This window comes from Littorina saxatilis, linkage group LG12 (assembly GCF_037325665.1).
Source record: "Littorina saxatilis isolate snail1 linkage group LG12, US_GU_Lsax_2.0, whole genome shotgun sequence".
In the NCBI taxonomy this organism is placed as follows: domain Eukaryota; kingdom Metazoa; phylum Mollusca; class Gastropoda; order Littorinimorpha; family Littorinidae; genus Littorina; species Littorina saxatilis.
This window is the reverse complement of record NC_090256.1, coordinates 27,039,700-27,061,501: the sequence shown is the minus strand read 5'-3', so window position 1 is coordinate 27,061,501 and position 21,802 is coordinate 27,039,700. Positions and strand designations below refer to the sequence as shown.

General features: G+C 45.1%; 1 protein-coding gene across 1 annotated transcript in view; it reads right to left on the bottom strand.

Moving 5' to 3' along the window:
* LOC138981639 (uncharacterized) overlaps nt 1-21,802 on the bottom strand; it is a 73,996-nt gene that overhangs the window by 6,155 nt on the left and 46,039 nt on the right. Inside the window, exons 3-4 of the mRNA XM_070354632.1 lie at nt 4,572-6,836; nt 2,487-2,573 (exon numbers count right to left, since the gene is read on the bottom strand). Coding sequence (XP_070210733.1) covers nt 2,487-2,573; nt 4,572-6,318 — 1,834 coding nt within the window. The 5' untranslated portion in view covers nt 6,319-6,836. The remainder of the gene's footprint in view (nt 1-2,486; nt 2,574-4,571; nt 6,837-21,802) is intronic.

Below are 21,802 nucleotides of genomic sequence, written 5' to 3'. Positions count from 1 at the left end.
TTCATATTTTAAATTTTCAGAGCTTGTTTTTAATCCGAATATAACATATTTATATGTTTTTGGAATCAGAAAATGATGAGGAATAAGATGAAATTGTTTTTGGATTGTTTTCCAAAAAAAAATGTTAATTGCAATTTTCAGATTTTTAATGACCAAACTCATCAATTAATTTTTAAGCCGCCAAGCTGAAATGCAATACCAAAGTCCGGCCTTCGTCGAAGATAGCTTTGCCAACATTTCAATCAATTTAATTAAAAACTGAGGGTGTGATAGTGCCGCCTCAACTTTTACAAAAAGCCGGATATGACGTCATCAAAGACATTTATTGAACAAATAAAAAAAACGTCTGGGGATATCATTCCCAGAAACTCTCGTGTAAAGTTTCATGAAGATCGGTCCAGTAGTTTACTCTGAATCGCTCTACACACAGACACAGACACACACACACACAGACACACACACAGACACACACACACACACACACGCACGCACACACGCACACACGCACGCACATACACCACGACCCTCGTTTCGATTCCCCCTCGATGTTAAAATATTTAGTCAAAACTTGACTAAATATAAAAAGACAGCTGTATAATATTAACAGTGAAGAACATTTTCTGCATATATATTATAGCTGCTAAATATTGCCAATGGCAAATTTCCACACAGTTGACTATTTAATCGTCTCGGCACACTGTTGACTTAAATTCATAGTTTACCATTTATTTAACTATTGAGACATACAGATGGCAGGTCTCAGTTTCATATATGCATGTTTGGGATGTTTAAACTTTCATAGATCTATAAAGGTTCAAGTCTTCCCATTCCTTTCTGTCAAAGCGAAAGCAGGGGATGGGGAGAGAGCGAGAGAAATGTGGAGAGAGAGAGAGAGAGAGAGAGAGAGAGAGAGAGAGAGAGAGAGAGAGAGAGAGAGAGAGAGAGAGAGATGATGATGATGATGATGGAACTTTATTTTTCAAGGATAGAGGTTTAAGGCGACGCCTTTTCTTACAACCGGTCCTTACTTCTAATACAAATGTCTAATAAATGATAAACAGAGAGAGAGAGAGAGAGAGAGAGAGAGAGAGAGAGAGAGACACACACACACACACACACACACACACACACACACACACACACGCGCATACATACACACACACACACACACACACACACACACACGCGCGCACGCACAGACACACACACACACACACGCAAACATATTTCACCAAAACCTGTCAATACAAACAAAATTACTCTAGCAGGGAGAGGGGCTTGAAACAAAACATCCAATAATTCACAAATCTTCTATTACTCCCTGTACTTTTTCCCTCCAGATTACCGAAATTGTATCACTGAGCTGAGAACCGTATTTCCTTCTTAGCTTGACACTGGGAAAGAGATAAGTGGAAAAGTAAACACACTACGCCAAGCTTTGGCAAAGATTTAGGGCCATGATATGCTTTCATACAGAACATTTCCCCAAGGGCACAATCATTGCAACGAAAAAAGGAAGCATCTCCAAGGATGGGGAACGATCAATATGTTCCTGCGTGAAGTGGAATAGCATGTGTTTCGTGGCTTATTCATGGTGGTTAGTTCAGGTTTTACTTTGTTTTGAGTTTCAGTTTCTGTTGTTGTTGTTTTGATGCTTCTGCTGCTGCTGTTGTTGTTGTTGTTGTTGTTGTTGTCGGTGGTTTCTGTGTGCTGTTGTTGTTGCTGTTGTCACGAAATGCGCAGAGTCGACGATCATCTCATTATTTTTAATGTCACATTATTCGTTTGTTCTCGATACTCTCATCATCATTCAAGTATTAAGAGTAGCAAATTGATAATGCAGCTGAAACACACCCATAGACCAAAGACGCACAAACAGACGAACACAGATCCACGGCCCATACACAAACAAAGAGGCAGAGACAGAAACTGCGACAGACAGACAGACAGACAGACAGACAGACACACACACACACAGTGACACACACAGACACACAGTGACACACACACACATACAGTGACACACACACACTGTGACACACACACACACAGTGACACACACACACACACAGTGACACACACACACACACACACACACACACAGTGACACACACACACAGTGACACACACACAAACACACACACAGTGACACACACACGCACGCACGCACGCACGCACGCACACACACACACACACACACACACACACACACACACACACACACACACACACACACACACTTGTATACAAATGTCCATCGAGACAGGGACGGACAAACAGAGACAGTCGTGCAGACAGACAAGTCAGACAGACAGACAAACATACAGACAGATAAACAGACAGACAGACAGGCAAAGAAAGACATAGACCGACAGACAAACAGACAGACAGACAGACAGACAGACATATAAACAAACAAACAAACAGATAGACATACAAAGAGACAGGCAGACAGAAACAGACAGACAGACAAAGAAGCGCCTTACAAGAGTCCCAGGCGGCGAAGGCAGACAAGGCATGCAGTCTCACCACAACACCCAGCAGGGCCGACACACTGCCTGGAGGGAACATGTCTGAAACCCAAAATACTTTTAATCAATACACGTCAAGACTATCTCTTACTGCGGGGTCTCTGAGATACTAAGACTAAGAGGTGCCATCTATCCCTGCAAATTAATCACACATCCTGACAGCACATCGGATACCCTTCTTTCTTCTAATTTGGATTTGCAAGGAGTGGAGAAAGTTAAGACTCGGTGCTCTTTAAATGTAACCTTCACCCGTAAGATAATCCAAAACAACATTCCCATTTTAATGGAACATTTCAGTCCGTTATATCAAGTTAAATCACCCTTAAATTCAACCTCGTTATTAATTTAAGCAAAGTCTGTATCATTATGTGTGCAAATTTCTGCACTGTAATGGACAAAAACACCGACACACACACCAATATGGGACATATCTGAGACAAATTTGTGCAATGCTTCGTGATTTACATAATAAAACTCAGACTGTTAGAGCCAGACTTCTGCATTGCCAAGCTACCAATATATACGCGTACCTTAATTCACGAGCATACACATCCCATTTGTGAGTCAATAGTCCACACTGAACACACTGTTTATTTTGGGACTGCTAGAGCATAACTTTTGACAACACACGCACACGCACGCTCGCATACGCACGCACGCACGCACGCCCGCCCACACACACACACACACACACACACACTTTTTGGGTAGGCCTATGTTTTGTCGGTGAGTCAAAACAACCACTGCGTTCAGAATGTTGCGCTTATTTCTTAAACCCTCGAACTACACAGTATTGAGTAATCATTGACGTATTTTGCACAATTCATAATACTATTACTAATACTCTCTTGTACTTTTCGTATTCTAGCAGATGATGAGAAAGGCCAACTTTACAGTAACTGTTACCTCAAAATACTATTGGATGGGTGTTGAAATTACATCCATGCGCCAGATAACACGTCACATTAAATCAAAATGTGATGGCTCATTATCCCAATTAAGTGTTAAAGGTCCAAAGCGCACCCTAAAACCTGACCCTATACCTAATGTTCGGTTTCATATAATTATATATCAGAAGAGTTAGTATACAATGTTACTACAATGATCATCTTATAAAAGCGACACTAACCTCTTGACGAATTCTTTTTTTTTGGCGTCGTTATATACATTAGTACTCAAAACGACCCCAACGATACAACATAAATTCAATCACCTTAAATGATCAAACTATGATCAAGGACAAAAAAAACCACCAAGCCTTGTAAATTCCCAGACCACGCCGATACAAGACTCTCTATAATTATCAACACAAACAGACAGCCAGACACACAGCCAGACAGACAGACATACAGACAGACACACACACACATCCACACACACCCACACACACACGTACACACACGTACACACACACACACGTACACACACACACACATCCACACACATCCACACACGTACACACACACACCCACACCCACACACATCCACACACACACACGTACACACACACACACACACCCACACCCACACGTACACACACTCTCCCTCACCCTGGTTTGAGCATGCACTTCATTATATATAAACCACAAGGTGATTAGACCCTCTCCGACAAACAAAATCCTTTCCGCTACCCAACAACAACCATTACCTTTCTTCTGTGACCTTTTTACAGAAATTGCTGCAAGTGCCAGAGATCGTATTAATCTTGTAGACATTTCAGGAAATATGTGCTTGTGCCACTTGCAAAAAAAATTGTGTTTATAAATACATATATATATATGAAAACTAGGTTTGTGGTTTCAATCGTGTCTGATTGACCGTACCTTAAACTGTTTTTCTTTACACAACTATTATACTGTCAAAAAGTAGGTTTAGGGGACGAATAAATGCACTGAAAACATACACACAATATGGAATAGAGACGTGTATACTGAAAAACATTTGCCATTCAAATCATAATTATTCTTGAAAACCGTTTATAGTAAATGACTATACTTTCATACAACAACTGCAGTATATATATATATTTATAACACTTACCTTTCATACAGATGTGTTCAACCATGTGCCTGACCGTGGCAATCACAGAATCTCCGTACAAGAATATTGTTCCTATCTGCGACTGTAGTAACCCGACCTTGCCCACCCAGGCAGGTTCATCCAGGAAAAGGTCAAGGTTACGCCCAAAGTGCTGCCACAGTACGTCCATGTACATAGCAACCACCTGGGATCGTATGGAAGTGTCCGCGTTATCACCCCAAGACACCGTCTTGCGACGCGAGTCTGACCTTGAGAGAACGGGAGTGTCACCTTGAACTTTTGGAGGTCGCCCAACCACAGGACTCATGGGAGGGGCTCTGGGGTCTTGGCGGTGTCGAGACCTGGACCTGCTGTTGTTGGAGCTTGCGTTGTTCTTGCGCAGGAGTGAGGTGGAGGTGCAGACGATCTGCAGGAAGCTGTCAGCGAACTGCTGCTCGTCCTGGGAGAACTCCACCAAGGGTGAACGAAGAGAGGAGAGGTCCGGGACGCGGAGGTTGCCGACGTGAAGCATGGCGCCGCTGAGGCTGGCCTGGCTGCCACGCACGTCACAGTTCTCAAGGTGTAATCCCCCGCGCCCCGGCTCTGGGGACCCTTCTCTGTTCACTGCCCTAGAATGCAGGTGGATGGCACTGACCGCTGAGCCCAGGTCATCATCCCAGGGGAAGGGCTGGGCGAGGGAGGTGAGGGAGGGGGTGAGGGTTGCAAGAAAGGCCTCGTTTGCAGTGAAGAAGCGGTGGGTGAGCTGGCCGGCGTAGCGTGACCGTTCGTTAGCCAGGATGGCCAGTACCTTCTGGAAGGGAATGCTCCGGATGCCGTCGCTCAGGCGACCTGGGGGGCTGCACGCTGCGGGGTGGAGGTAGGGGCAGGGGTGGGACGGAAGGGGGTCGGGGGGGTTGTGTGTTCCACCAGTCTGCACCCCTTCGACACTGGAGTGCATGCGGTAGGTGGACACGATGTTGTTGAAGTCTTCCAAACCACGAGTGATGTTCCACAGAATATCCGGCGTGAGACCGGCCGGGTCACAGTGTGCCAGCACTTCAAACCCTACATGCACTAAACGATCCATCACAAATATCGCACGGTCACACAGAGACATGAACGTCCTTTGCACAGCCGCTAAATCCCTGCAGAGAAATCCCAACAGCGGCTGCAGCCACTGGTTGGTGTTGACACGCTGTTTGATGGAGTTCCAGTGACCCACGTGCACACGCAGGTCCTCACACAGACCATTCAGACAGTAGAGTTTGCTGACGGGAGCTTCCAGTACACAACCGTGGCGAATAGCATACGCTGTCCTGTACTCGGCATTCAACAAGCCTTCTAACTCCTCCAGGAAAATCTGAGCTGACCTCAGACGAAACACACAGTCGCGCGTGAGTTCCATCCACGCCCTCTCCTCTAGCAACCGACGCAGGCGGCTGTAATAGCCACCCAGTCTCACAGCACGCTTGCAGTGCACAAAATGACTGCCTCCATGATCAGGATTACGTTTGCAGGCGTGGCGACCAGGACCCAGCATGTGGAAAGCCTTACGGAGTAGCTTGCACACATCCTCTGCGTCGCTGGGCTCAAAGACACTTTCCACCGACGTCAGGCTCTGGTTACCATCAGGATCAAACCCGTAGGCTTCCAAGGGAATGTCTGGAGGCTCGTCCTCATCTACGGGCTTGGATTTCCCGATGGCGTGGATGGGTGGGAGACGGCTTGAGGACCTGCTGGTGTAGCCCTGGTACATTGGTTCATACATCTTGTCGCTGTCTCAAGTTCTCGCTACTCTGAAGGAGATCGAGAAGCAACCAGGCTCAGGAATTCACTGCCGCAGCGCTAACCAAAGGCTGTTATTACTCCGCCGAGTGCCACTCACATAACGCTATGAGCCACAGGGAAGGTAAACTATATTGTTTACAGCAGGCGGAAAGTGTTTGTGTTTGTACTTGATCACTGGCTGCATTCGGCAGGTATGCATGGTCACATGTAATGCCTATTTGTGTTTTCCTGAATTTGCAGGTTTCCGAAGATACCTTATTCTAAAGCGTGTAGCTTATAGAGACACCTTCGCACAATCAAGATCTGAGGCAATAACTTTCACATTCTCAGCAAGTGAAGACCGTTATTGCCCTACATGTTGAAAGTTCTTTCCAGCTGTACAGATGTAATGGAACAGTAGCAATCCAAGTGTGACGTTCCCGGTGCCCAAGCATGGGGCAGGATGCATCATGCCCAGAGGACCTTACGGAAGCTCACAACTTGACCTGAGTCAGGATTCTGCAACAGAGAAAGATAATCCCGGTTTTATGCTTACCCTTGGTGGGATAGAAGATTGAACAGTTAGATCTGTAAAAGTAGAAGTTCTATACTGTTAGTTCACAATCAATAGCAAAATCCCAACCGGAAAGATCGAGACTGGGTTAGACCAGTCTGTCTTTAGCTGGGTGGCGTTACGAGCGAGTGGTACTTATCAGATATCAAACACGGTTTATTGCTTGTCTTTTGAAAATGGGGTTTGCATGTCGGTGTGGGATTAAAGACAGTCATTATACAGTCACTGAAGACAATGATTCTATGGTATACTGCTATCATCTGAAACATCGGTGTAAAAGTGCCAAAGAAGAATTTCGGTATCAACATATCGGTTGTATACTCATACTATAGTAGTACAATAGAAATGTATGGCGTTCTGCTGAGGATAAAAGAAAAAAGTCAAAACTAACAATCCTGCTTCTCTCTCTCAGATCTGTTCAAGGGCATTCTCATCTCTGAGCCCTGAGGTAAGGTAACAGAAAGTATGGAGACAAAAGATGTGCAATGAAAATCCATCAGAGAAAAATCTGTGAAGAGCCGAGTAGTCTTCTAATGCAAAAGTGTGCACTAGCTTGCACCATCGGAAAAGCTTAACGCGACCACACACAGCTTTTCTTCTGACTGCAGCAGTGTGAACTGATACTCTCAAAGAAGCATTGCAACAGATAGAATATGTAGACTTAGATAGGGCAGAACAGAACAAAGCACACAGCTGACTGCAAATGTGCAAAGTGATACCCTCAAAGAAATTTCACAACGGAGAAAGAGAAGAGAAACAGTGTGGCCATCCCTCAGAGACCTTGAGCAGAAGTGATAGATAGCAGTTCCCTTAGCATCCCACGTGTGGGACAGTCCACAATCTGCGTCGCTTCAATCACTAGTCTCCATTGATCCAAGGCACGATAAAATGCCTCCACAACCTCTGCTTCCTCCAGAAGACCGTGCGACCACAATACACATAGCATGGTCTTTTGTGTGAATAAGTGTGAACAGATCAAACTCTTAACGGTTTTTTTTTTACAAAGAACAGAAAACACACAGCATGTTTACGCTTTCAAACTACTGCTAAATGAATTGATACTATCAAAAACAGTTTAAGAAAGCAGCAGGATTCAAAAGTTTAGAAGAGAAGAGAACGCGTGGGCAGCCCTATTGAGCAGAATGACAGATAGCAGTCTCGTACACCCACGTGTGGGACAGCCGGCAATCTACGCCGCTTCAATCACCGCTTTCTATTGATCCAAGCCCAGATAAGATGCCTCCATGATTTCTGTTCCTTCCAGCTGACCTTGCGACTACTTCATGGCCACGACACACAAAGCCAAATGCAGCAATGTAACCGTGCACCCCAAAGGCAAGTTGTATAAAGCACAAACAGGAGAAACGAATACACTCAGCATACTCTGCTGGCTGTGGTGATCATTTGCTTCTACCGCAACACCGGCACGGTTGGCCTAGTGGTAAGGCGTCCGCCCCGTGATCGGGAGGTCGTGGGTTCGAACCCCGGCCGGGTCACACCTAAGACTTTAAAATTGGCAATCTAGTGGCTGCTCCGCCTGGCGTCTGGCATTATGGGGTTAGTGCTAGGACTGGTTGGTCCGGTGTCAGAATAATGTGACTGGGTGAGACACGAAGCCTGTGCTGCGACTTTTGTCTTGTGTGTGGCGCACGTTATATGTCAAAGCAGCACCGCCCTGATATGGCCCTTCGTGGTCGGCTGGGCGTTAAGCAAACAAACAAACAAACAGAAAATTCTACCGCAAGAGTAATACCTGCCCCAAATTTTCTTCAGACTTTGAGCAAACCGGTTTGACTTCAGGTGCTAACTGCTTCTGAACATTCACTCTATCAGTACCAAATACATTCACCGAGAACTTCATGAAAACCGCCAGTGAATATCCTCTGGGTCATTTTGTGCGTGAACTATCTCTGCATGAGAGATAACTACATGGCTCTCCACGATGGATGGCTACATCAGACCCACGAGCAAAATCTCAGGTATTCCAAAACTTCCAAGCTCTCACTGCCCTCCTAGTGAGAAGATAATCAACATACACGATACATTATCAAAGCCTATTGAACACCTTTGAGCAAAGTAAGCCACTGGCGTTCCAGTCATAGAGCTACTTCGTTAGAAGTCTTTCACTTTCTCAAACGTAATAACCGCAGCAAGTCTTAGAAATATCACAGCAGAATTCTTTGCGCTACATGTCAACACCCTTACAAGCCCCTGACGTGTGGAGAAAATCGGAAACAATTACAGCCAACTTGACTCTGTCACGACAAATGTGCTTATTTCTATCTGTCTCTCTCTCACTCTCACTCTTTCTGTGTGTGTGTATGTGTGTGTGTGTGTGTGTGTGTGTGTGTGTGTGTGTGTGTGTGTGTGTGTGTGTGTGTATGTGTGTGTGTGTATGTGTGTGTGTATGTGTATGTGTGTGTGTATGTGAGTGTGTAAGTGTGTGTGTGTATGTGTGTGTGTGTCCGTGTGTGTCTCTCTGTGTCTGTCTGTCTGGTCTGGTCTGGTCTGGTCTCTCTTTCTCTCTCCCACTCTCCATTTTCCTCCTTCTCTCTTTCTCTGTCAGTCAGTCAGTCAGTCAGTCAGTCTCTCTCTCTCTCTCTCTCTCTCTCTCTCTCTCTCTCTCTCTCTCTCTCTCTCTCTCTCTCTCTCTCTCTCCTCCCTCTCTGTGACTGATAAATTGCACCAACTCTTCACGGTCTCTGAGATGGCTGCTAAATTACCAGCGTTTCTACGACGGCCACTCAACCGCTCTCCTTAAACTCTTTCCCTGACAACACAAGTGGGTGATGTACAACCTTCACCTAGTGACGGTGAACCATAATTTAGTCAGAAAGTAGTTCTGCCCCAGAACACTCGTGTTTACGACTCTTCGTCTAAGCACCCGCCATAATCTTTAGCTGCTCTAACGGCTGGTAGTTTGGTAGAGGTTGTTTTAGAACTTTACGATGCGACCACCCTTACTTGCAGTTGCATTCCGTGATTGGGTCTAAAAAAAAAATAGGTGTGGTTACGGTAACCCGACCTACTCTATTTTTAGGGGCCGACCCTATAACTTTTTATTACATTTGTCAACAACAACACAAAAAAAACCAAGAAAACGAATGCAAAAAACGCAATGAAAGCGAAAGCGCCCGAGTCGCACACTTATTTCCCTGTCAAGTAGGTTTAATTTGTACACATTAGAAAAAAAAGTTTTAAAAAAAAGTGATTGCCTACCTTCCTACCCTGTTTTTATTGGCTATGTTACCGTAACCACACCTATTTTTTTTGTTGGCCTTAGCAATGTAGAAGATACCAACAGTACATGTAACATATGTTAAATACACACTTGAGTTTATAATTTGACTGATAACTTCTTTTGTCTTTTGTCAGAAACAAGCGTCTGAAATGCTTGCGAATCGCTCCTCAAGGTATTAGTTGAATTCTGACTGAGAAGAGAAAGTGCGTCCAAGATTATTCCATGTGATCACCGATTTTTATCATTTGGCAAGCCCCAAAGTTTCTTACAATATACACCTGGTAGAGTAAGTTTAGGGTAGAGGGGCACGGTAAACCATCTGCCGTGACGGACAAGTACGCTTGGCACGACCGGTGTAACACGAAATGTTTACTCCACGAAAAATTTACTCCGGAGTAAATATTTCGTACGAAATTCTTACTTCGAGTACACTTTTCGTACGAGAAAAGAACTCCCCAAGGCACGAAAAAAAAATACTCCCTCCACGAAGTTTTTACTCCCCATTTTTTTTTACTTCCAGTAAAAATCTCATACGCAAAAATGGGATGCGGGCGAAGGGATAATGCCAATAAGTGATCTCGCGCACACGAATGTCGCGCTACCCTCCTTCCACCCCTTCCACCACCAAGATTAACAGGGGACAAGGGAGTACAACTTTCGTACACCTGGCATGGGAAGTTAAATTGCTCGTGTTGGGATGAAGTAGTTTATTCGTTATTTATTCGTCAGGGGAGTAACATTTTTGAACGAAATGTTTACTCGGAACTCACCTGTCTTGGGTAGTAATTTTCTCGTGCAATGGGGGAGTGCTTTTTTCGTAAAGGGAGTAACTTTTTCGTACGAAATGTTTACTCCGGAGTAAAAATCTCGTGGGAGTAATTTTCTCGTGTTACACCGGCACGGTTGGCCTAGTGGTAAGGCGTCCGCCCCGTGATCGGGAGGTCGTGGGTTCGAACCCCGGCCGGGTCATACCTAAGACTTTAAAATTAGCAATCTAGTGGCTGCTCTGCCTGGCGTCTGGCATTATGGGGTTAGTCCTAGGACTGGTTGGTCCGGTGTCAGAATAATGTGACTGGGTGAGACATGAAGCCTGTGCTGCGACTTCTGTCTTGTGTGTGGCGCACGTTATATGTCAAAGCAGCACCGCCCTGATATGGCCCTTCGTGGTCGGCTGGGCGTTAAGCAAACAAACAAACAAACGCTTGGCACGACAAACAGTCCACATGGATGTTGCCCATGCTGGGTAAAAGAAATGTGAATCTCACAGCCGACTCAATGAAACTGGCTGGAAGTGGGGAGGTGGTCTACTAGCTGCAAAACTTGCCTAAGGAAATCATCAGACCCACGCAGGGTCGTTGGAAAAGATGCGACATCCGGTGTGCGTGGGATAATGACCGGGTGTAAAATCGCGCGCGTGTGTGTGTGTGTGTGTGTGTGTGTGTGTGTGTGTGTGTGTGTGTGTGTGTGTGTGTGTGTTGTGTGTGTGCGTGCGTGCGAGTGTGTGTGTGTGTGTGTGTGTGTGCGTGCGTCCGTGCGTGTGCGTGCGTGCGAGTGTGTGTGGTATGTGTGGTGTGTGTGTGTCGTCACTGTCGGTGGTAGAAGAGAATTGTCACATTACAAGTCCTAAAATGTGGTTTTCCCGTGCCAATACTAGTGTTCCATCAAATTTTCAGCAGCCTGTCATTATGGTAATAGGCGGGCAGGCGAGAAACAGTATTCATGTCTTCAAGTGTCAGATCTCTTGCCACCAATATTGTGTTACGTCACCCCCCCCCCCCCCACCTCCCAGCCCTATACACACACATTCTGTCATGACTGGTGGCAGCTGGTAATCATATTGCTGTGTCCTCAATGGTAGTTCTGAAGCTGAAACAGCAAATCCGATATCAGCACGACCAGCACTGTTCTTATTGTAATACGCACCGGTGAGAAATGGTATTCGTGTGTCCAAGCCAAATCCCCAACCTATTTCTTCAATGACCAATATTGGCGTTACGTCCAAACGTCAGCCACTTTATCACGAGTGTTGACTACTGGTAGCTGTTCGTAATCATGTCGTCCAGTCCTCAAACGACAAATCATATACCAGAAGCACCAGTACTCTGTCATTATTGTAATACGCACGAGCGAGCAGTGGTGTGCGTGTATAATTCCAAGCTCTAGAACTGGTTCTTGAACCATCCATAGTTCATGGTGAGAGGTTGAGCACCTTTAGCCCACTGTCATTATGGTAATGATAAGCATAGACCAGAAATAGTATTCTCGTTTTCAAGTTTCAAAGCTAGGTTCTTCCAAGACAGGTCGAGTAATTAGCCGACATCGTTGGCATTCTGTAATAACTGTTTTGAACACAGGCTACGAATAGCATTCTTGTTTTATGGTGCTAAAACTAGCTTTTATTTCAAGTCGGGCTCAATGATTCACCAAAATCTCAAACATCTAATCATTCCTATTAACAACAGTTTGTCGCACATCTAATTTCCACAGCACCAGAAAATCTCAATCACTTTGGGTCCTGTTGTCGACAGAGCGCTTAGTAACGTGAAACAGAAACAGCGAGTTCAATGACTTGGAGACCATCACATGCACGTGTTTGGAAGTAACGGGATTGAAAGAAGCATCCCCTGAGTTCGGGTGAGGTGGTTTTAAACTCAAGGAATTAACGGTCGAAAATTAACGCATCTCCGGTACATAACTCTCAGAACGTATAGGGTCTCTTCTTTTGAACCACTTATGACAATACATGCACACAATTATAACAATTTAAACCAAAATACTTCCACCATTATAGCAGCATGCTTTACCTTACTCTGCAAAACTGCTTTCGTGTTTTAAACCTTGCGAGATAAGCGCTGTTGCCAGTGGAACAACGCCGTACATCAATTTGCCTCCAAAGAAATGCTGCTGACCGCCGGACAATGGTAGCCATTGGCGGGGAACAGACCAAATGGCAGTAAAGATCAAACAATGGCGAGAGAAGCATGCAATTAGCGACCCGCAATTACTGTGGCTGAGAATAGTAGTCCTCATGTGGGGAGGTGCTGTAAGTGGCTTTAATTAAAGTGAAAAGATGGTACTGGGTACGAAGTGAGCCTGCTTGTGTGGGGAAGGCGTGTGTGTGTGTGTGTGTGTGGCTACGTCTGTGTGTCATCTCTCTCTCTCTCTCTCTCTCTCTCTCTCTCTCTCTCTCTCTCTCTCTCCATCATTTTACAGCGCACACGCACGCATGAAAGCAGCAACACACCACACACACACACAACCACACACACACCACACACATGAAGCAGAAGCTGAGGTCAGAAAAATCTCATCACATTGATATTTTTATCTCCCAGGAGAAGGGCACGTGCGTCACAGCCCATGATTATAATATTCCTGGCTTCCATCACTTGCTCCCAATCCATGTTTTAATTTGCCAAAGAGCTCAGTGTCTTTTACACTTGGCGACCCAAAGCACGACCACAACACTGCTCGTAAACTAGGGTTACTCAAAAACCTGATCAATTTACATGTCTTCTTGCCGCGACGCAGAAGGGGCGTTTTTGCTGCTTTCTTTCCAAGAAGTGGTAGCAAGTTAGCTTTTCGTTCCTGGCCAAGCAGCAGCAAGAATTACTGAGCGGGTCTTGTGAAAATGAAATGTGCCAGAAACGTATAGAGCTTCACAGAGTATGCTGTAAATTGTTGTTTCTTCCCCCCTCCACAGAGCAGGAAATAAAATTTAGAGTTGGAACTGAAAAAACACATTTACGGGCCACGGGCCACGACGTAGCAAAAATGTACATGGGCCATGACGCACCAGAAACTAAATGTTCATCTTCTTGACCTAGGATTAAAACCACAAAACAGCTACATTTTCAACTCACAAAACAGGTAACCTTTCAAAATGTTCATGTTATGAAATAGCGGTAATTTACACAATTCTTAGACATTCAGAAATTAAAAATGTCTAGGTCACGGAGCAGAAGAGATGTACAGTCTTCAAGCCAAGAATAAGCTGACATTTTAGATGGCGCGAATTAACTGACATTTACACAAGTTTTTCAGCCATGACTCTCGACCCAGAGCACAGCCAACATTTAGAACATTCAACTCAACTCACGGAGTACCAAAAATCCAGGTTATCTAGCTTCCAAGCGGCAGAAATTTACACATTCTTAGCCATGATTTCATCATTTAGAAGTCTTCAAACCGCAAAGTAGCAGATATTTACACGTTTCAATGTCAGGATTCTCGCGTAATGGAGCGGCTGTAGTAGTAAAACCCTTGCCCCTCGTTCATTTCGGTAAGCGCAGCGCACACAAAGAGGGGCATTAAGAAAGGGCGGCAAATCGATCGCTTTCTGCGAGTAGTAGTGGCAAGCTGGGATCTACAGGGGAGCGCTGCCTATAATGAAATGGGTACAATCACCACCACATAATGAAACCGGCAACTCGTTTTCTTGGCAATTTTCTTCCGTATTTTTGAAGGGATTTTGGAGACTCGCCCCGGCGATTGCTCCGCAATGATCGCTGAAAATTGTTCTGGTGATCTTTGCCTTCTTGATGCTACTCTTACACTGTGCCGAATTGCCCTTGCGAATAGAATTTTGCAATAATTCACAATGATCGGGACATGGTCGCAAGACATTCGTAAATGTTCTTAACCATTCGCCACCATTTGTCTCTTGTTTTGAACATAGCAACATGTTCCTAATATTCGCAAAGAAGTCATATTCTTAACGTTTTTGCAACGTACTTGTAAGATTTCGCAAGACATTCGTAATCATCGCAATGTATTCGTTACGCTCGCAAGGCATTCGCAACCATTCGTTATGCCTGTCTCACACTGTGCTGAATATCCTTGCGAACATTCGTAATCATCGCAATGTATTCGGCAGGCTCGCAAGGCATTCGCAAACATTCGTTATGCCTGTCTTACACTGTGCCGAATATCCTTGCGAATATAGATTCGTATGCATTCGCAATGATCAGTAGACATTCGCAAGCACTCGGAACCATTCGTAAGACATTCGCAAGGATTCGTAAGGCTTCGAATGGTCAATATTTTTCCTGTCCATTAGTCTCTTTTTTGGGCCAAGTACAACATGTTCATATACACATTTCTTGCGAATGTCTTACGAATAGTTGCGAGTGCTTGCGAATGTGTACCGATCATTGCGAATGCCCTGCGAGCGCTACGAATACCTTTACGATTGTGTGTTTGTTTGTTTGTTTGCTTAACGCCCAGCCGACCACGAAGGGCCATATCAGGGCGGTGCTGCTTTGACATATAACGTGCGCCACACACAAGACAGAAGTCGCAGCACAGGCTTCATGTCTCACCCAGTCACATTATTCTGACCCCATAATGCCAGACGCCAGGCGGAGCAGCCACTAGATTGACAATTTTAAAGTCTTAGGTATGACCCGGCCGGGGTTCGAACCCACGACCTCCCGATCACGGGGCGGACGCCTTACCACTAGACCAACCGTGCCGGTTACCTTTACGATGATTACAAATGGCTTGCGAATACTGAAGAATATGCATTCCTTGCGAATATTAGGAGCATGTTGCTAATATTCGCAACAAGAGACGAATGGTGGCGAATGGTTAAGAAAATTTACGAATGTCTTGCGACCATGTCCCGATCATTACGAATTATTGGTGAATTCTATTCGCAAGGGAAATTCGGCACAGTGTAAGAGCAGTATTACGAACAATGCGAATTGCATAATCGCTTTATTGGTAAAATGTTTGCAAGCACTCGCAACACTCGCAAGGCCACTCGCAACGTTCGTAATACATCCGCAAGACATTCGTATATGGATTTGTATGCATTCGCAATGATCGGTAAGGCTTCGAATTTTCAATATTTTTTCCTGTCCATGCGTCTCTTTTTTTGCCGAATACAACATGTTCATATTCGCAAGGATATTCGGCACAGTGTAAGACAGGCTTAACTGAGATCATTCCATTAACCTGTAACCAAGTTGACAAGGCGAATCTGTGTGTGTGTGTGTGTGAGTGTGTGTGTGTGTGTGTGTGTGTGTGTGTGTGTGTGTGTGTGTGTGTGTGTGCGTGCGTGCGTGCGTGCGTGCGTGCGTGCGTGCGTGCATGTGTTTTCAAAATTACAGCCCAACAATAGTAATTCACCTTCCTCCCACACACAGAACGCCAACCAGCAGGACAATTTATCCAGATAGCATCGCCACGTGAAACTTCCCTTCAGGAACTCAGCATTACCTCAAAGAATGTCATACTCCCTGTTCTAATCTACTACACGTTTGACTGTGCCAACTAGAGATCTGCATGTGCTCTGCACGTCTGAAGCCTTGGTTCGCGTCTACTCAGCTGCTACTATACTCTACAATTATAGTCATCTCGACGCCTAGCTGAAGCCTTGGTTCGCGTCTACTCAGCTGCTACTATACTCTACAATTATAGTCATCTCGACGCCTAGCTGAAGCCTTGGTTCGCGTCTTCTCAGCTTCTACTATACTCTACAATTATAGTCATCTCGGCGCCTAGCTGAAGCCTTGGTTCGCGTCTACTCAGCTTCTACTATACTCTACAATTATAGTCATCTCGGCGCCTAGCTGAAGCCTTGGTTCGCGTCTACTCAGCTTCTACTATACTCTACAATTATAGTCATCTCGACGCCTAGCTGAAGCCTTGGTTTGCGTCTACTCAGCTTCTACTATACTCTACAATTATAGTCATCTCGACGCCTAGCTGAAGCCTTGGTTCGCGTCTACTCAGCTTCTACTATACTCTACAATTATAGTCATCTCGACGCCTAGCTGAAGCCTTGGTTCGCGTCTACTCAGCTTCTACTATACTCTACAATTATAGTCATCTCGACGCCTAGCTGAAGCCTTGGTTCGCGTCTACTCAGCTTCTACTATACTCTACAATTATAGTCATCTCGACGCCTAGCTGAAGCCTTGGTTCGCGTCTACTCAGCTTCTACTATACTCTACAATTATAGTCATCTCGACGCCTAGCTGAAGCCTTGGTTCGCGTCTACTGCGCCTACACCCAAACACCAGCACCAGAAGGAAAGGTTGCAGACCACATGTATGCCAAACTCTCACAGCGCACTAATCCACATCAATGTTTCAGTCAAATAGCTGTTCAAACTCTCAGCATAGTAGACATAACTATGGTTGCTCCGTCTTCTCATCTTTATACTCACACTCACGCCTACACACCCACACCCACCAGCAACAGAAGGAATGAATCCCATGACCCCTGCAGAAGACCACATGCCGTGCTCCCAGAGAAAAACATACCGCCAGATGCCTTCTGTTTGTTTCCAGCTCGCTTCCATGGCATGAAACTCAGGGCAGACTATACAAGTGTGTTTAAAAGCCAGTGGCTTTACGGACACACAGACAAATAAACGAGGGAAAAGGCTCACGGCACAAATAATCTGCGGGTATTCAAGGCAGACTACAGTCTTCAGAGCCATTAGCTTTTACGAACACAAAGACAAACATCAAGTAACCATGCAACGAAGTAAAAAGCTCACAGCACAAATAAACCACCGGCACTGTGTTAGACAGAATCAGTAGCTTTGCGGGTAATTCAAGGTTAATCGTCTTAATGCTGATAAATAGATCTGTGCAACTCACGTACTGCCGTTTCATTAATCAATCAATCAATCAATCAATATGAGGCTTATATCGCGCGTATTCCGTTGGTACAGTTCTAAGCGCAGGGATTATTTTTTTCATTTTTATGCAATTTATATCGCGCACATATTCAAGGCGCAGGGATTTATTTATGCCGTTTGAGATGGAATTTTTTTACACAATACATCACGCATTCACATCGGCCAGCAGATCGCAGCCATTTCGGCGCATATCCTACTTTTCGCGGCCTATTATTCCAAGTCACACGGGTATTTTGGTGGACATTTTTATCTATGCCTATACAATTTTGCCAGGAAAGACCCTTTTGTCAATCGTGGGATCTTTAACGTGCACACCCCAATGTAGTGTACACGAAGGGACCTCGGTTTTTCGTCTCATCCGAAAGACTAGCACTTGAACCCACCACCTAGGTTAGGAAAGGGGGGAGAAAATTGCTAACGCCCTGACCCAGGGTCGAACTCGCAACCTCTCGCTTCCGAGCTCAAGTGCGTTACCACTCGGCCACCCAGTCATTACACACACACAAACACACACACACACACACACACACACACACAAACACACACCCACACACCCCCCCACACACACACACACACACTCAGCCCACACAGTGATTTTCAAAGGCATCACTGATTCAAGATTCATGCGCCAACAGACTCAACACGGAGGTTTAACCCAACGGTATCAGAAAGAAACAAAGTTAAAAAAAATCCAAATACATGGGATTCGAAACTCTCCATTTTTACCTAAATAACTTAAATATATATAAGCGAGCGAAGCTGCGGTTTAAGCCCACTTTGTAATGCTGATTTTGACAAACAAAAACTCGCAAACGCTTCCGCTGGACCTTTGACATTTACGACAACTTGTAAATTTCGATAGAAATCTCATGAATGAGACAGAGAGAAAGAAACTGCCAACAAAACCAAGCAAGACTGTGAAACCAGGAGGAAAGTGGCAACGGAACCGCAAGACTGTGAAACCAGGAGGAAAGTGGCAACGGAACCAAGCAAGACTGTGAAACCAGGAGGAAAGTGGCAACGGAACCAAGCAAGACTGTGAAACCAGGAGGAAAGTGGCAACGGAACCAAGCAAGACTGTGAAACCAGGAGGAAAGTGGCAACGGAACCAAGCAAGACTGTGAAACCAGGAGGAAAGTGGCAACGGAACCAAGCAAGACTGTGAAACCAGGAGGAAAGTGGCAACGGAACCAAGCAAGACTGTGAAACCAGGAGGAAAGTGGCAACGGAACCAAGCAAGATTGTGAAACCAGGAGGAAAGTGGCAACGGAACCGCAAGCTCAGCAATGGTAATCACAGGTAATCCTTATCGATTTCACTGCGAACAGGACTGTACCCAGCCGGTTTAGAACAATCTAACTCGATTTAATTCCGATAAACGCCAATGTTTGTGGGCGTATAGAGAAGTTACAGTTGAAATTGTCCTCCAGGCCTTTCAAATAAAAATATCACCTTCGCTTGTGAACCATTTAAAAAAAATCACCATCCATCCGTCCAGACATTTGCATGGAATAAGTGTATCTTCCCACTAGAATTCATTCATTATCTGGTTTCTGTCCAAAGTAACAACGTTTTGCTGAATGCTTACTTTCGCAGCGAATACACACCCGTTTCATATACATGTATTATCAGTAACATTATGACACATTTCTGGTACTCAGGGCAATGCAATAATTGCGTTCTGACCTGTGCCAGCACGGGAAGGAAACTAACCCCACCTGCCCCAAGACAGGCCAATTGATCCCAAGAGGACGTTCAAATCAACAGCAGGTCAGTAAGTCAGTCGGGAAGGAAACATCAATGGTGGCAGAAAATGTCTTTCATACCTTCAGATTTGGTGTGAGAAAGTTAGAACTCAACGGAGACAGAATCGTACACTGCAAATCTGCGTTACATAGTTTCTGGTGGTGCTGATTATGACTCATAGACTGCAGATAGCAAAGAGAGAAAGAGAGAGGGGGGGGGGTGCTGGGGATAAACAGCTTCATTTGCTGTGTTCGCTGCAAACGCCGGGGGGTCATACTCGTTCTTGTCAGCCTCAAGGAAAATCACTTCTTCGATTTTGTTCTTCTCCATCCCTCTAAATGTGTTGTCAAAACCTTCAGCACTCTAACGAGCACTCAGAAATGTTAACAACTTGTTCAACTAAATATGGAAGGCGACTGACAAAAAACACAGCTCCATGGAGGCAGGCGGAAAAAGATATGTCTTTCTAACGATTCCACAAAAGCAGACACGAAACTGGTGAGTACATAAATTCAATAACCAAATGCTGAGCACAGGAAACTCATTCTCCAATTTCACCTTTTATCTGCACCGCGAAATTATTAATACAAACTTGAACCGTACCCAGTATTCTATAATTTTCCAATTCGTGTGTACACGCAAGCACAAGACCAAGTGCGCATGGAAAAGATCCTCTAATCCATGTCAGAATTCGGTGGATTATAGAAACACTAAAAATCCAAGCATGCTTCCCCCGAAATCGGCGTATGCTGCCGAAATGGCGGGGAAAAAATGGCCATACACGCAACAATCCACTCGTGCAAAAACACGAGTCCACGTGGAAGTTTCAGCCCATGAACGAAGAAGAAGAAGTATAATTTTCCAAAACTTTGCAAACAAAATCGCGTGTAGTTCGAAAAGAAACAAACAGTCGGTATAAAAGATGATCCGTGCTTAGCAACCGTGTGTAAATTGTGAAAAGCGCAATTCCGGAGTCAATAAAACAAATAGTGAAATACACAGAGGCAAACAGAGAGGACAGACAGACTTCAGACTTATTCACACAACACACACAAACACACACACACACACACAATCTCTCTCTCTCTCTCTCTCTCTCTCTCTCTCTCTCTCTCCTTGATGACTGGATCCCCTAGGGTTGTACAACTAACATTACCTGATAATCAAGCACAGAGAGAGAGAGAGAGAGAGAGAGAGAGAGAGAGAGAGAGAGAGAGAGAGAGAGAGAGAGAGAGGAGAGAGAGAGATATAGAGAGAGAGAGAGAATCACGTTATAAACTCATTCAGACAAAGAAAAGGTAAACAGACGAAACAACCGGCAATGAAATGTGGCACGAACAAAATCTCCAACAATGTGTGTGGTAACATTGTCTGTCCGAACACAACACGTGCAAGTCGTCAGCTGGAGCGTAACATTTGGCTGTGGCAGGTAGGTGGGTGAAGCTTACTTCGTGTTCTACGCAACATGGTCTAGAAATTGCCGAACCGTCTTCTCTCTCATTACTTTTCTTTCTGTCGATTACTCAGCTACACCTGTACATATAGCCCCTATCAATGTGCGAATTTCTCAATTAATGAACAATGAATTAACACTAGGGAGGCCCGGAGGGAGTGTGTGTGTGTCACAGTGTGTGTGTGTGTGTGTGTGTGTGTGTGTGTGTGTGTGCGTGCGTGTGTTCATGTGTGTGTGTGTGTGTGTGTGTGTGTGTGTGCGTGTGTTTGTGTGTGTGGTTGTGTGTGTGTTAGTGTGTGTGTGGTGTGTGGTTTGTGTGGTGTGCGTGTGTGCGTGCGTGCGTGCGTGCGTGCGTGCGTGCGTGTGTGTCCATCCGAGTGCTGCTCAGCCCCTTTTCATCCGTATTTCCCCAACAGCCCGTACCTCTTCAACTGTCAACTCAGTGTCTGCTAACAAACTTCCCGACCCTTCAATCAAGTCACTTCACACCGGTGTCCAGGCGCAAATCATACCTGCCTAGTATACCTTCCGATCAGCTTAATCACTGAACCCAGTAATCATGGCACTTCAATGCAGCGCCCCGACACATCAAGACACAAATCATACCTACCGACATTGGCGTAATTATCACTCCAAGACGCACACAATCCTTGCTGCCAATCACTCTGATTTCCTACAAGAAAGGCAATCACTGTCTCACACACTCCGAAGCACTACACAAGGAAGGAACACAGGAACACAGAAGCCCGCACGTGCATCAAAAGAGATTCCAACGCTGGCTGCACTACTAGTTCTGTTACCTCCCACAGACAGTGAG